At 47.3% G+C, this 13,326-nt stretch overlaps 1 protein-coding gene across 3 annotated transcripts in view; it reads left to right on the top strand.

The window, feature by feature from the left end:
* Positions 1-13,059, top strand: part of Ubap1 (ubiquitin associated protein 1) — a 40,134-nt gene extending 27,075 nt beyond the window's left edge. Inside the window, exons 4-7 of one of the 3 annotated variants that reach the window (XM_051157832.1) lie at positions 2,947-3,870; positions 10,555-10,737; positions 11,477-11,578; positions 11,981-13,058. In XM_051157832.1, coding sequence (XP_051013789.1) covers positions 2,947-3,870; positions 10,555-10,737; positions 11,477-11,578; positions 11,981-12,121 — 1,350 coding nt within the window. In that variant the 3' untranslated portion in view covers positions 12,122-13,058. Of the gene's footprint in view, positions 1-2,946; positions 3,871-10,554; positions 10,738-11,476; positions 11,579-11,980 lie in introns of all 3 variants that reach the window. The other 2 variants (XM_051157840.1, XM_051157848.1) reach the window with 2 other exon arrangements.
* Positions 13,060-13,326: the final 267 nt, after the last annotated feature.

The following is a 13,326-nucleotide window of genomic DNA, read 5'->3' on the forward strand; positions in this document are numbered from 1 at the left end:
GTGTCTGCCCTCTTTGTTTGAGACAAGGTCTCCACCCCAGACTGTCCTCCAGCTTCCCGTGTAGCAGAGGCTGACGTGGAATTTCTGTTCCTGCCTCCACCATCCAGCGCTGGGATTACAGGCATGCACCCCCATGACTGGATTATGTAATGCTGGGGATCAGATCTAGTGCCTAGTTTGTGAAAGGGAACCTCGTACCCTGACCTGCAGCAGCAGTATTTCACTCTCAAAATTAAAAAAAAACTTTTCTCTATTTTCCACGTATTCTACATTACTTTGATAACAAAAAACAAAAAAAACAAAACAAAAAACCCCCAAAACAAACAACCAACCCAGCATTTGGCTCAGTTGTAGAGTGTTTGCCTAGTGTTTGTGATGCCTTAGGTTTGGCCATATGAACTGGGTGTGACGGCACACACCGTAATCTCAGAACTGGGGAGATGAAGGCAGGAGGGTCTTGCTGATTTTTTGTGAGGTTGAGCCTAGCCCCCAAATCAAACCAAACCAACAAAACCCCTAGAATTTTAGTAAGTGTGTCCTGGGAATGGAAGATATTTCTAATTCTTAGAGGGAAATTTGAGAGGCTTGTGTTTGTAGGCAGAGGAAAGTTGGCTATTAGAGGTTGGTTTTCCTCAGTGAGTGAGGTGCACACCTGTAGTCTCAACACTGAGAAGGTGAGGCTGAGACTGAGCTGCATAGTGAGTTCTCATAGGCTACTCAGTGGGCTTTATGTGTGACTTGTCATTAGTAATCGTCACAGGCCCTAGAATCACTGAAGAGACGTGTCTGTGAGGGATTCTTAAGTTAACTGAAGGGGGAAGATCTGCCTGGATGTGTGAGTAGTACCCCGTGTGCTGGGTCCTGGGTGTGTGAGCAGTACCCTGGGTGTGTGAGCAGTACCCTGGATGTGTGGGCAGTACCCCATGTGCTGGGTCCTGGGTGTGTGGGCAGTACCCTGGATGTGTGGGCAGTACCCCATGTGCTGGGTCCTGGGTGTGTGAGCAGTACCCTGGATGTGTGGGCAGTACCCCATGTGCTGGGTCCTGGGTGTGTGGGCAGTACCCTGGATGTGTGGGCAGTACCCCATGTGCTGGGTCCTGGACTGAATAGAAAAGGTACAGTTAGCAGAGTGCTGGTGTTGGTCTCTGTCTGGTCACTGCAGGTGCAGTGAGACCAGCTGCCGGAAGCTCCTGCCATTGTGTCCTCAAGCTGTGAGCTCAAACTAACTTCTCTCCTTAAGTAGCCTCTGTCGGGTATTTGTACAGCAATGAGAAAAGAATGTTACTCCATCAAAAAATTACAAGACAACAATTGGGTTTCTGCAGTTAAAAGCTCTGTGGAGCCTTTGCCAATGGGTGTTTCCTTTTTGTTCATGGTAAGCAGAGCACAGAGTGCCTCCCCCAGCTCCCACTCTTACCTCTGCAGATGCATAGCCACTGGAGCAGGGACACGAAGTCTTAGTGGCTGTGTGTTTTGGTTTTGTTTTCTCGCTTTCTATTCTAGAATGATCTCTCAGACTTCTCCCTGTCTTTACCTTGCCTCCATCTTGAACACTCACGCATGCACTGTTACGCTCTGGTGCATTGGGGTGAATGCCAGTGACTTTGCCTTCTTCTTTGCTATGGGAGTTTTGCTGTATAATGCTTTAGGTGTGCCAGTGAGAGTTTTGTACGTTGGGTACATTTTCAGGTCTATTGGGGGCTATGAGGTTTATTTCAGGGAGGGTTTCATAGAGCTCATTCATTGCCCTTGAACTCTTGACCCTCCTGCTTCTGTTTACTAAATGCTGGGCTACTGTTGATAAAGTCTTAGACTGCAGAGAGCCACCTCCCCTGGGCCTTCATCTCCTAACCCTAACCCTCACCCCAGCCTCATACCGAGGTTTCCTTCCCTTAATGTCTGGTAGTCGAGTCTGGTCTAAACTGTGGTCTTCCTGCCTCTGCCGTCCACATGGGCCATCATGTTTGGCTTCTGCCTCCCTACCTTCCCCCCCAGCCCCTTTTCCGTTTTGGAAGCAGAGGAAGGAGACTTACTGAGTATACCTCGGAAGGAGGAACAGAAGCAGACAAAAAGGCTCATCTGGAAAGTACAAACTGCTTCCTGGGTTAGTGGATACTCCTTGTGCAGGGCCATGCTCACCTTGTTCCAAGTTTAGCATGTGTACTGCTAAACTAAGCACCAGGTTGATTAAGTCCCCTTGCACCTTGACTGCAGTATATTCATCAGAGTCTAATAGTGGATTAAGAGCATAGAATCTGGCCAGACTGCCTGGCTTCAGATCCAGGTCCAGTACTTCCTGGCCTTATGACTGGGCAATTTACTAAGGGGTTTTAGCTAATCTAGAGAGTTAACCATGAAAGGTGCTTAAGGGCTCATGGTAGAGCACTTACTGTCCATGTGCAAGGCCCTGGGTTTGGGACCCCAGTTCTGCTAACAAAGCAAACCAGTGAGTTTTTTCATGGTCCCTCCAAGCTCATACCGTAGTGTTAGATGCTGCCATTATTGAGCACAGGATCTCTGTAAGATACTGTGCTATGTAATAGAGACCCAAAGATGGCCGGTGGGGTTGCTGCCAATAGGAGGAAGTACATGTCCTTACATGTATGCATGCAACAGTAGACGACTGATAGAGGTGAGTGTCGTACAGTTTTAGAAAATAGATGAGTGGGCCATCAGGACAGTTCCTGGCTTACCCTTCCCCTAACCAAGTGGAATTAGGGGAAGAGAAGCAAAGGGTGTGGTGAGTTCCCTTTGGTCTGGTGTGCAGGGTTGGTCTATAGCTGTCATCTGGGAGCACGGTGTGGACACTGGAAGCCTTGGTGCTCCTCAGTGAGGCGCAGCCATGTGCTCGAGTGCTGCCTGCTGTTCTTCACTGCACAGGACTGAGTTGGGTAGGGGAGAGCAGCCCCTGGGCTCACACCTCCTCTCTCTGCTGTATCTCTGCAGTATGACTTCTCCTTGGAAAAGAAAACCATTGAGTGGGCCGAAGATATTAAGCTAATCCAAGAAGCTCAGCGAGAAGCAGAGCGGAAGGCTGAGGACGCGGAAGCTAAAGTGAATTCTAAGAGTGGTCCAGAGGGTGACAGCAAAATGAGCTTCTCCAAGACTCACAGCACAGCCACAATGCCACCTCCTATTAACCCCATCCTGGCCAGCTTACAGCACAACAGCATCCTCACTCCAACTCGGGTCAGCAGCAGTGCCACAAAGCAGAAAGTTCTCAGCCCACCCCACACAAAGGCAGATTTCAACCCTGCTGACTTTGAGTGTGAAGAAGACCCATTTGATAATCTGGAGTTAAAAACCATTGATGAGAAGGAAGAGCTGAGAAACATTCTGGTAGGAAGCACTGGACCCATAATGGCTCAGCTGCTGGACAGTAACTCACCCCGAGGAAGCTCGGGGTCTGTGTTACAGGATGAGGAGGTCTTGGCTTCCTTGGAGCAGGCAACCTTAGACTTCAAGCCTCTTCATAAACCTAATGGCTTTATAACCTTACCACAGTTGGGCAACTGTGAAAAGATGTCGCTGTCTTCCAAAGTGCCCCTTCCCCCCATCCCTACCGTAAGCAATATCAAATCACTGTCCTTCCCCAAACTTGACTCTGATGACAGCAATCAGAAGACAGTCAAACTTGCGAGCACTTTCCACAGCACATCCTGCCTCCGAAGTGGTGTTTCCCGGAATTTCCTCAAGCCTTCCACCCAAAGCAGTGCCAGTGAGCTCAATGGGGACCATGCTCTTGGGCTCTCAGCTTTGAACTTGAACAGTGGCACAGAGGAGCCACACCTGACATCCTCCCAGAGGCCTTCCCTGTCTAGCTTGTCTGCGTGTACAGAAGAGTCATCACCTCCAAATACATGTCCCACAGTAAGTGTCCAGTCCTGACTTACATTCCAGAGGTTCTCAGTGATACCTTTTAGCAGTAGCCTCTCCTCCCACAAGGCTTAGTGTTTGTGGGGCACTGGAGAGTGGCTTGGTTACCTGATGGATGACCTTTGCGTCGTAGCCAAGCACTGTGCCCCTGCACCACATCCCCAGCCAAACTTTGGTTAATAATGTTTATCTCTCTGTATATATAGGGATAACACAACCCTTGTGAATGGTATTTCTCTGTCAAATCTTGGTTCTTTTTAGTGCTATTATGTCAGAATAGGCTTTTTGTCTTGGTGGTGTGGCTTAGATCTCCTACCTCCACCTCTTGAGTGCTGGAGTTACAGGTGTGCACCCCTGTGCTTGGCTGTTCTGCAGTCTCTCTAGCACCTACTTTCTTTCTAAGCTTGCAGGTGCTCGTTGTCACCCCTTCCCTTTCCTAGCTTCCCCATTCTTTTTTTTTTTTCTTTTTTTTGAGACAGGGTTTCTCTCTGTAGCCCTGACTGTCCTGGACTCGCTTTGTAGACCAGGCTGGCCTCGAACTCATAGCAATCCGCCTGCCTCTGCCTCCCGAGTGCTGGGATTAAAGGTGTGCGCCATCATGCCTGACTCTCATTTTACCCTGCTTTGTTTGATCATAATATGGATATTTTGGATTTACATTTCTTCAGACCACATGGTTCCTAGTAAGTGGTAGAAAGCTGTTAAAGTTTAGATTGTAATTGTGTGATTGTTTTTTAGTATGCATTGGCAGTCTTAAAAAGGTCAAGGGAAGGCTGTATTGAGAAGTCACAGTGTATTAGGATTGATTGATAAAAAGATTACAGCTCTCTTTATCCTAAAGAAAATCAAGTGTTGCTACACAAAATGTTGGTAAAACATGGCAGCATCTTTGTCACATAGTATAAACTTGGTTCCTGGTATGGTGTTGCAGCCCCAGAAAACATATTTTTGCATCTGGAGGTTCTTGCTAGATGGTTTTAAATGACAGCGCATGAAGAGACTGTGAAGAGCCAGGAAGGAATGTAGTTGTATTGATAGAAGAGGACAGCAAGCGTTGTTAGCCAGCAGAAAGACAACCCTGTCTGCCTTATTGGCGCACCATCGTGGCAGCAGCGCTGTGGTGAGTGACTTCACTGTCCCAAGCGCGCTCCTGGCCTGTAAACATGCAGGGCCCAGGTAACCTGACAGACTGCTGACCGTCATCTTCTCCTTGGAGTGGGCTGCATCTCAGTGCTTCTGGTCAGTTGTTGGCTCCGGTCAGCACTGCGCTCCCTTTCTTACCAGTGCTTCAGGTAAATGAAAAGCACCCTGGAAAGATGGGGGTTGCTCGGCCAGGGCCTAGCCTCATTTAGATGGACTTCTAGACACCAAAACCAGAGAAATAACTGGCTGAGCTCTTCCTCAACCAGACCATTGCTTATCCAGCCTAAGTATGCTGTCATCTCAGGGCCAGAAGAGGTCTGTGTGTTGGTGAACTCACTGCTTTCACCTCACGGCTATGAACAGCTGGAGTTCTGGTGTCCTTTAAGGAAGTCATGATCCTCTTCCTTGGGAACAAAGCCTGGTTCGCATCTAGGCCTTCATAGTACGAGGCTTGGGAGCCCTCAGTGAGAAAAGCACTTCTCTCCAGGGTCATAGTGCCCAAGGTGGGGAACAGTGCGCCCTCTCAAGTGGGGGTGTCAGTGAGCCTGCAGTCAGGCTCTTACTCTCTTTAGATGGCCTTTTTACATTTTATTTTTTGTTTCTTTATTTTTAGAAGATTATTTATTATGTATAGTCTTTTGCCTGCAGGCCAGAAGAGGGCACCAGATCTTATAGGTGGTTATGAGTCACCATGTGGTTGCTGGGAATTGAACTCAGGACCTTTGGAAGAACAGACAGTGCTCTTAACCTCTGAGCCATCTTTCCAGTCACCTTTTTTGTTTTATTTTGAGACAGGATTTCTCTGTCTTTCTCTCTCTCTCTCTTTTGATTTTTTTTTTTTTTTTTTTTAAAGACAAGGTGGTTTCTCTGTGTAGCCTTGGCTGTCTTGGAACTCACTCTGTAGACTAGGCTGGGCTGGACCTCACACTGGGATAGGTGGCTGTTGAGTCTTATTATTCAGGCTTTGATGTCACGGTTTACTGCTTATATTAACTAACATTAGAAGTTGAGGATCTCATGGGCCCTTTTTCCTAGGCTAGTGTGGAACTGCCTCTCAGTCCTTCAGGGCCTCTCCTCCCTGAGTGCTGGGCTTAAAAGGTGTGCACCACCAGGCCTGGCTTTTCCTTCCTTCCTTCCTTTTTTTTTCCCCCTCTGCATAGCCCTGACTTTCCTGAAACTTGTTTTGTAGACCAGGCTAGCCTAGAACTCAACAGAAATCTGCCTGCTTCTGCTTTCTGAGTGCTGGGATTAAAAGTGTGCCACCACTGCCTGGCTTCTTTTTTTCTTTTTAAAGACAGAGATTTATATGTAGTACTGGCTGGCTTAAAACTCACAAGTAGATCAGGCTGGCCTAGATTTCACTTAGACCTATCTGCTGCTGCCTTCCCAGTGCTAGGATTGAAAGTGTGTGCTACCAAACTGTGAGCCCATGAGTGTGAGATCAGTGTGGGCAAAATGTCAAGGAGCCATTCTGTCTCTTAAAGAATTAAAACCACCCTACTAACCAAAGGTTTATGTTACAAAAAAGCTCTTTCCCTCTCCTTGTTCTCCAGCTTGGTTTCCATTAGTCGGGTGTTTTGAACTCTTTAAGTGCTCTCTCTCTCCTCCCGTCATTCCTTCCCATGGGATGAAGGAGAAGCTGGTTTCACTGTGCTGCCAGTGTTCCCCTTGGATTCCAGTTCTTTCCATGCCTTCACTTCCCCAGTCAATGGACTGTGGGTATCTATACCATTTTGTCTGTCTGCTTCTTTAATAAACCACTACTGCTGGCATTTCTCTCTATTCTCTATAGCTGGTGTGTGTGTGTGTGTGTGTGTGTGTGTGTGTGTGTGTGTGTGTTAGGGCTTCATTGTGTAGCTTAGTCTACTCACTGTAGCTCAGACTGTCTACCCTTTATCTTTGCATGTGTACATGAGCTTTCGTGGAGGACAGTTGGTGTTGGTTATCATCTTCAGTCACTGTGTACTGTATCTGAAGGTTGCTGAGGGGGATAGGCACTGGCCAGCAAGCCAAGAGACCCTCCTGTCCGTGCCTCTCCAGCCCTGGAACTGCAGCCATGCAGCGCCGTGGATGTAAGGAAGCCCTTTAGCAGTTTTGCCGTCTCTGCAGCCCTGTCCTTGATCTGCCTCAGCTCCGAGTGCTGGGATTACAGAACTTCTGGGGATCCAGCCCAGGGTTCTCTGCATGATAAGGACTTTGCTAACTTAGCTACAACCATAACCTTGTATAATTTCTTGTATTTTTAAACATTAAAAAAAATCAATCACATTTATTTTGTGTGTGTGGCTATAGCACACAGGTAGTGGTCAGAAGACAACTTGTGGGAGCTGGTTCTGTCCTTCCACAGTATAGTTTCTGGGGTCAAAGGTGGTCAGGCTTTGTGGCCAATACCCAAGTCTGAGCTATCTCCAGACCCCCTTCTTTTTAAAAGATGCTTTCCTTTTCTTCTCTCTCTTTTTTTGGTATTTCAAGACAGAGTCTCTCTGTGTAGCCCTGGCTGTCCTGGACTCACTTTGTAGATCAGTCAGGTTGAAACTCAGCAGCGATCTGCCTGCCTCTGCCTCCCAAGTGCTGGCCTTAAAGGCATGTGACATTGTTCCCGGCTCAAGAGTGCTTTATTTTTATGAGTGTGTCTGTGTCTGTATGCCATGTGCTTGCCTGGTGCCTAAGGAAGTCAAGAGTATGTTGGATTCCAAGGAACCAGAGTTACAGATTGTTGTGAACTGCCATGTGGGTGCTGGGAAGCAAACTTGGATCCCCTTAGCTGCTGAGCTGTCCACAGCCTCTTAAGTCCCACTGACTAGCATTACAGAGGCTCACCTGCACGCCTACCTGTAGAAGCTTTTGCAGCTCTCCATTGGAGTTTACTAGTCATATGTCTTATTGTTTTGGCCCCTTGGGTCTCTACAAACTAAGGGTTAACCCAGTTTTTAGTCATTGAATATAAGAATTCCATTTTATGATTGTAAATAACTACATTTTATCTTTTTGTTGAAAAAATTCCTAATGACATAGGACTGACAGAATGCAATAATTGTGTTGTATCTGGGTCAGGATGTAGCACACGTGCATGCGCGTGCACACACATACACACACACACACAACTATATTAATCATAATCATGGATTATAACCTCAATGAATGACTCTATTCGTTCTATTGTTAGTAATTTTTTTTTTTTTCGAGACAGGGTTTCTCTGTGTAGCCTTGGCTATCCTGAACTCACTTTGTAGACCAGGCTAGCCTCGAACTCCCAGTGATCTGCCTGCCTCTGCCTCCTGAGTGCTGGGATTTATTATTAGTAATTTTGACAAGGGATCCTTTTTCATTTTTTTGGAGATAGTCTTGCCATGTAGCCCAGGTTGTCTCTAACTTAAGGATCCTCCTCTTCCCTAAGCCCCAGTAATAAGACATGCTTTTAAATACTGTCCATTTGGGGCCTCCTTAATTAACGATGCCTGTTTAATACAGCATTATATGAAGGAGTCATTCATTTGTCTCTGCTTAAGCGAAGTACTCTTGTTAATAACATTTAAAAAGAAAAGGATAATTTGCTCAGCTGTATTATTTAAAATCCTATGCATTGAGTTGGAGAGAGGTTCCAGTGGTTAAGAGAGCTTGCTGCTCTTACAGAGGACCCAGGTTTGGTTCCTTGCCCCTGCATAATGGCTAATAACCATATGTGACTCCAGTTCCTAAGCTCATGACCTTTTCTGGGCTCTGCAGTCGCCAGGCATGCACGTGGTATACCTAGATAGATTCGGGCAAACATACACATAAAAATAAACCTAAATATCTTCTGGGCTGAGGTGGTATACGCCTTTAAACTAAGCATACTGGAAGCAGAGGTAGGCAAGTCTGAGTTTGAAACCAGATTGGTCTACGTAGAGAATTCTAGGCCTACATAGTGAGAACCCTGTCTTTAAAATAAAAACTACCTACTAGTCATAAGACTTTTATTATTATAATACCCTGTTGTTGCTAATGTTTATTACAAATGGTGTTGAAATGAATGTTTTATACACACACACACACACACACACACACACGCGCGCGCGCGCGCGCACACACACATACATGTATGTATACACAAGCCTTTTAATAGATGTATTTTATGTATATGAGTGGTTTGGCTACATACATATTTGTATACCACATGCCTGCCTGAAATCTGTGGAGTTCTGAAGTTGTTAGACTCCCTGGGTCTGGAGTGACGGTTAGTTGTGAACTATCATGTGGATGCTGAGAACTGAACTCAGGTCTTTTGCAAGAGCAACTAGTGCTCCTAACTGCTGAGCCTTCTCTCCAGCCTCTAGGTTTGCATTTTAGTCCCTAGATCAAAGAATTTTATCAGGCTTTCCATGCAGTCACACTTACCTGAAGGGCACAGAGAACATTCCCAATAGCCCAGCTGTTAGAGGACTGCACATCAGGGGCCTTCTTAAAGGGACAGGCACACACAGTGGAAGAATAGACCTGGCTTCTTGGCTGGGCTCACGTGAGAGCTGCTGTTACTTTTTCAGAAGCTGCTGTGTCCACACAGAGCCTACTCCTGAGTAGTAGTATAATCCTGAGTCTAGAAAGTGGCAGAGATGGCTTTGTGAGGGGCTCTCCTGTGGCTGTGTAGCCTGCTGAAGCCCCTGGGGATGGACTGCTTAGAGTATGCTGTAGGTGATAGTTGAGTGTGGAAGCTGCCAGTCTACAGGCCTGTTGTCTTTTTTGCTTTCCTCAGCCAAGTTTGAGAACATCTAGTTTTAGCAGAACTTGTTAAAAAGACACAGGACTGCCTACTCCTTACTGCCTTACTTTACCCAATAGAAAAAGAAAACAAAGAAAGATACAAAATGCTTGCTTTGGTTCTTGGGAGCTGAGCCACTTTGAGCAGCTTGTGGTTTTGTTCTCGTGGTGACTGGGTCCTTTGTCCTGGGAATGCTTTTGTGTCTTAGGTTTCATTAACCAGTAAGATGAGAACTAGGGAGGTCTAGTGTCCGCGGAGCAAGCGACTTGTAGCCTGTGCAGTAGACTGGCCAAGAGTCCAGCTTAGTGTGGCTGACACTCATTCTGTCTTGGCTGAAGAGAACAGCAACTTTAGCAGGGAATGAAACAGGGTATGTGGTGTGGGCCAAAGATAAGCACTCTCAAAATCCTGAGGCCCTGAGCTAGCCATGCCTGGGAAGCCCAGACCAGTGAGAGGCAGGAATGAAACTAGGTCAGTCAGTTCTAGAGTGATAAAGTCCGAAGTGAATGAATCCAGGACTCTGAGTTAATGAGAGGGCCAGTGGGATGCACAGCCTGCATCATTAGTCCTGCAGGTGGAGTCACACTTGGAACTGATTTTTCCATCATGGGGATCAGGAGATGGAGCAGTAGGTGCTGCCTGAGAATGCAAGGACTGGGTGAGGGTCCAAGGGTGGCAGGTATTTCCCAGTTTCCCCTGGGTTGGTGCTTGGCACCTCTCTTCTCTTCTCCCCACATTGCATGGCCAGCAACCTGGACCTAACTCATCTTGCTTTGGTTTTGTTTTTCTATTGCCAGGTAACCCCTCTAAATTTCTCAGTGTCACAAGTGCCCAACATGCCTAGCTGTCCCCAGGCCTATTTGGAACTGCAGGCACTGTCTCCAAGTGAGCGGCAATGTGTAGAGACAGTAGTCAACATGGGCTACTCATATGACTGTGTCCTGAGAGCCATGAAGAAGAAAGGAGAGAACATTGAGCAGGTGAGGTGCTAGTCTGTAAGGTGTGGGTGGAGGAGCATGGTGGCCTCAAGTCGGTTGTGTTCTGCCAGCCCTAGAGTGCTACAACTCCAGCCTATTTCCCTGTGGGATTGTGGGGACTTGGTGTATTACTGGGGAAGCTAGAAGTTCAGCTGTAGTAGTCTTTGAGGTGGGGGTGGGGTGATAATAGAGCTGTTCTGCCATCAGCCAACCCTTTGTACCTCCAGAGAGGACAAAACTGAGCACATGGTTAATATCTCAATCTAGGCTTCTTTGATAGGGTCTTGCATAGCTTAGGCTGCATGCAAGTGAGATAGCTGAGATTGGCACCGGACTCATGATCCTTCTGAGCCCTAGCAGTACAGGTGTAATCTAGTACTCCTGGCTTACCTCCAGAAATGTTTATCATGGCTCTTCAGGAAGTTCTGAATAGCATACTGTCGTCTTCTGCATCGGGGATGTTTTCTGACATGCGCTGTATTTTTATTTTTTTATTTTTATTTTTTAAGAGAGCTATCATCCTGCCCTGGCTGTTGTATTGATGTTCTAAGAGTTGAGTCAGCTGTGACAGCACCTTCTTTGTAAAGTGGCTGTTTATTTCTAGAAGGACGTGCCAGTCTGTTTACCAAGTAATTACTCAGATTATGCTCTGCTAGACACATTCAAGGCAGAGTCTAGGCCTGTCCAAGATCTGATGACTGGGGAGGGTCAGTAGGAGCTGAAACCATGTTTCTTTTCTTAGATTCTCGACTATCTGTTTGCACATGGACAGCTTTGTGAGAAGGGCTTTGACCCTCTTTTAGTGGAAGAGGCTCTGGAAATGCACCAGTGTTCAGAAGAAAAGGTAGGAACCTTTATGCATTCACAGGAGCAGAATTGTCTGGCCTGGTGTTCTCCCCAGGCCATGTACCGCCTCCTCCTTCCCGTAACCAATGACTGCAGGCAGAGGCAGTCAAAGACAGAGGCTCCCATGTCCAGATGAGTCCTGTATTTGTATAAATCAAGTATGGAGTTGAATCCCATTGATAGGAAGGGGGAATTGAGTTGGGCTAAAAGCCAGGTTTTTGGATGGTTGGGTCATCAAGTGAGTTGGGGCTAGGCTTCACAGCCCACCTCCACTTGCTAGGGAACCTTAGAGACCCATGAGACTCTGGTTGAAGGATACGATCCTCCCCTGAAGTAGACATTCAGCTGGTCTGTGTGCGCGGACACTTGTTTTTAAATTTTGTTCTCCTTTATCCCATAGATGTTGGAGTTTCTTCAGTTAATGAGCAAATTTAAGGAAATGGGCTTTGAACTAAAAGACATTAAGGAAGTTTTGCTCTTACACAACAACGACCAGGACAGTGCTCTGGAAGACCTCATGGCCCGGGCTGGAGCCAGCTGAGACCAGGCCCCGCCACGGCCCTGCCAGGGCCCTGCCATCCCCTGGAGGCCCTGCACAGCTCACGTGTGGGGAAGAAGGGACATGCTTCCAGACTGTCTTTGGGGGTTAGACGGTCAGGTGTGGAGATGACACTTGTAGTTTCTGTGAGCCGGGCTCGAGCTGTGGGGAAGGGGGCAGATTTGGGCAGGCAAATGCCCTATTGGCTCCTTCAATATTAAACATACCTGTATTTTGACAAGTGCCCTTCCCACCTTGGCCATCCAGAAAGAATGCTTGGATCTTTCTGGGGTCGCTTGTGACCTGGCTTCCAAGAGGAATGGGAAGAAGAGGGACTGACTGCTGCTGCTTTGGGGCTGGATGCTTTCCTCTCTGCTGCACCACCGGCAGCCTGGGTCTAACCCAAGTGGAATGCAAGTGAGGCTCTTCTGGGGCTGCTCCCCGCAGCCCTTAGTGTTACACTGGTTCTGGAGTGTCTCTGCGGTACAAAAGATGCACTTTTCCTTACAGGGCAAAGTCTGCCTCTTCTGCCAGGCAGATCCCGTGTGCCCCTGTTCAGACTGTTTTGGCTTAGACCATAATCCTCTGCTGCCCAGGGCATCGGAGCCCCTGTGCTAGGAAGCTGTTGTTAGTTTGAGGGATCATTGCCCCTTCCCAGCACACTGGTGAGGAAACAGGCCACGACTGGTCACTCAGCACTAGCCCCCAGTTAGTGAACAGCCTCCTCCAGCCCTACTTTAGGATGACACAATGAGTAACACCTAGGATAGAAACTAGACTCTTCAGTTTGTTTGTATTATGTTCTACACCATTAAAGATCTAAATACAAAGGATATAATACAGTCCTGAATCTAAAGTAATTTGCTAACTATTTTGATTCCTCAGAGAACTACTAATAAAAACCTAAACGGCATGTCGTGCTGCTTTAACCTCTTTTATTTTAAAGGTGGCTAACGGTGGCTTGGCTCAGGGCAGGGGGAGGTAGCACAGTCACTCCTGGCCTAGAAGAGAACCTAGTCTTCCCCTGCATTAAGTACTCTTCCCACTGGAGGCCTGTGGGACCTGGAAGCTGGTGGTGCTGTCTTCTGTCTCTTTAACCCTGATCTAGGGCAGGCTGTCTGCATTCTCTTACCAAAGTGGGGAGGCTTCAAGGTGTCCTCTAAAGATGAAAAGCCCCTATGCATGAGTGCCACCATGGCTGCAGTCAC

Source organism: Acomys russatus, chromosome 2 (assembly GCF_903995435.1).
Source record: "Acomys russatus chromosome 2, mAcoRus1.1, whole genome shotgun sequence".
Lineage (NCBI taxonomy): Eukaryota > Metazoa > Chordata > Mammalia > Rodentia > Muridae > Acomys > Acomys russatus.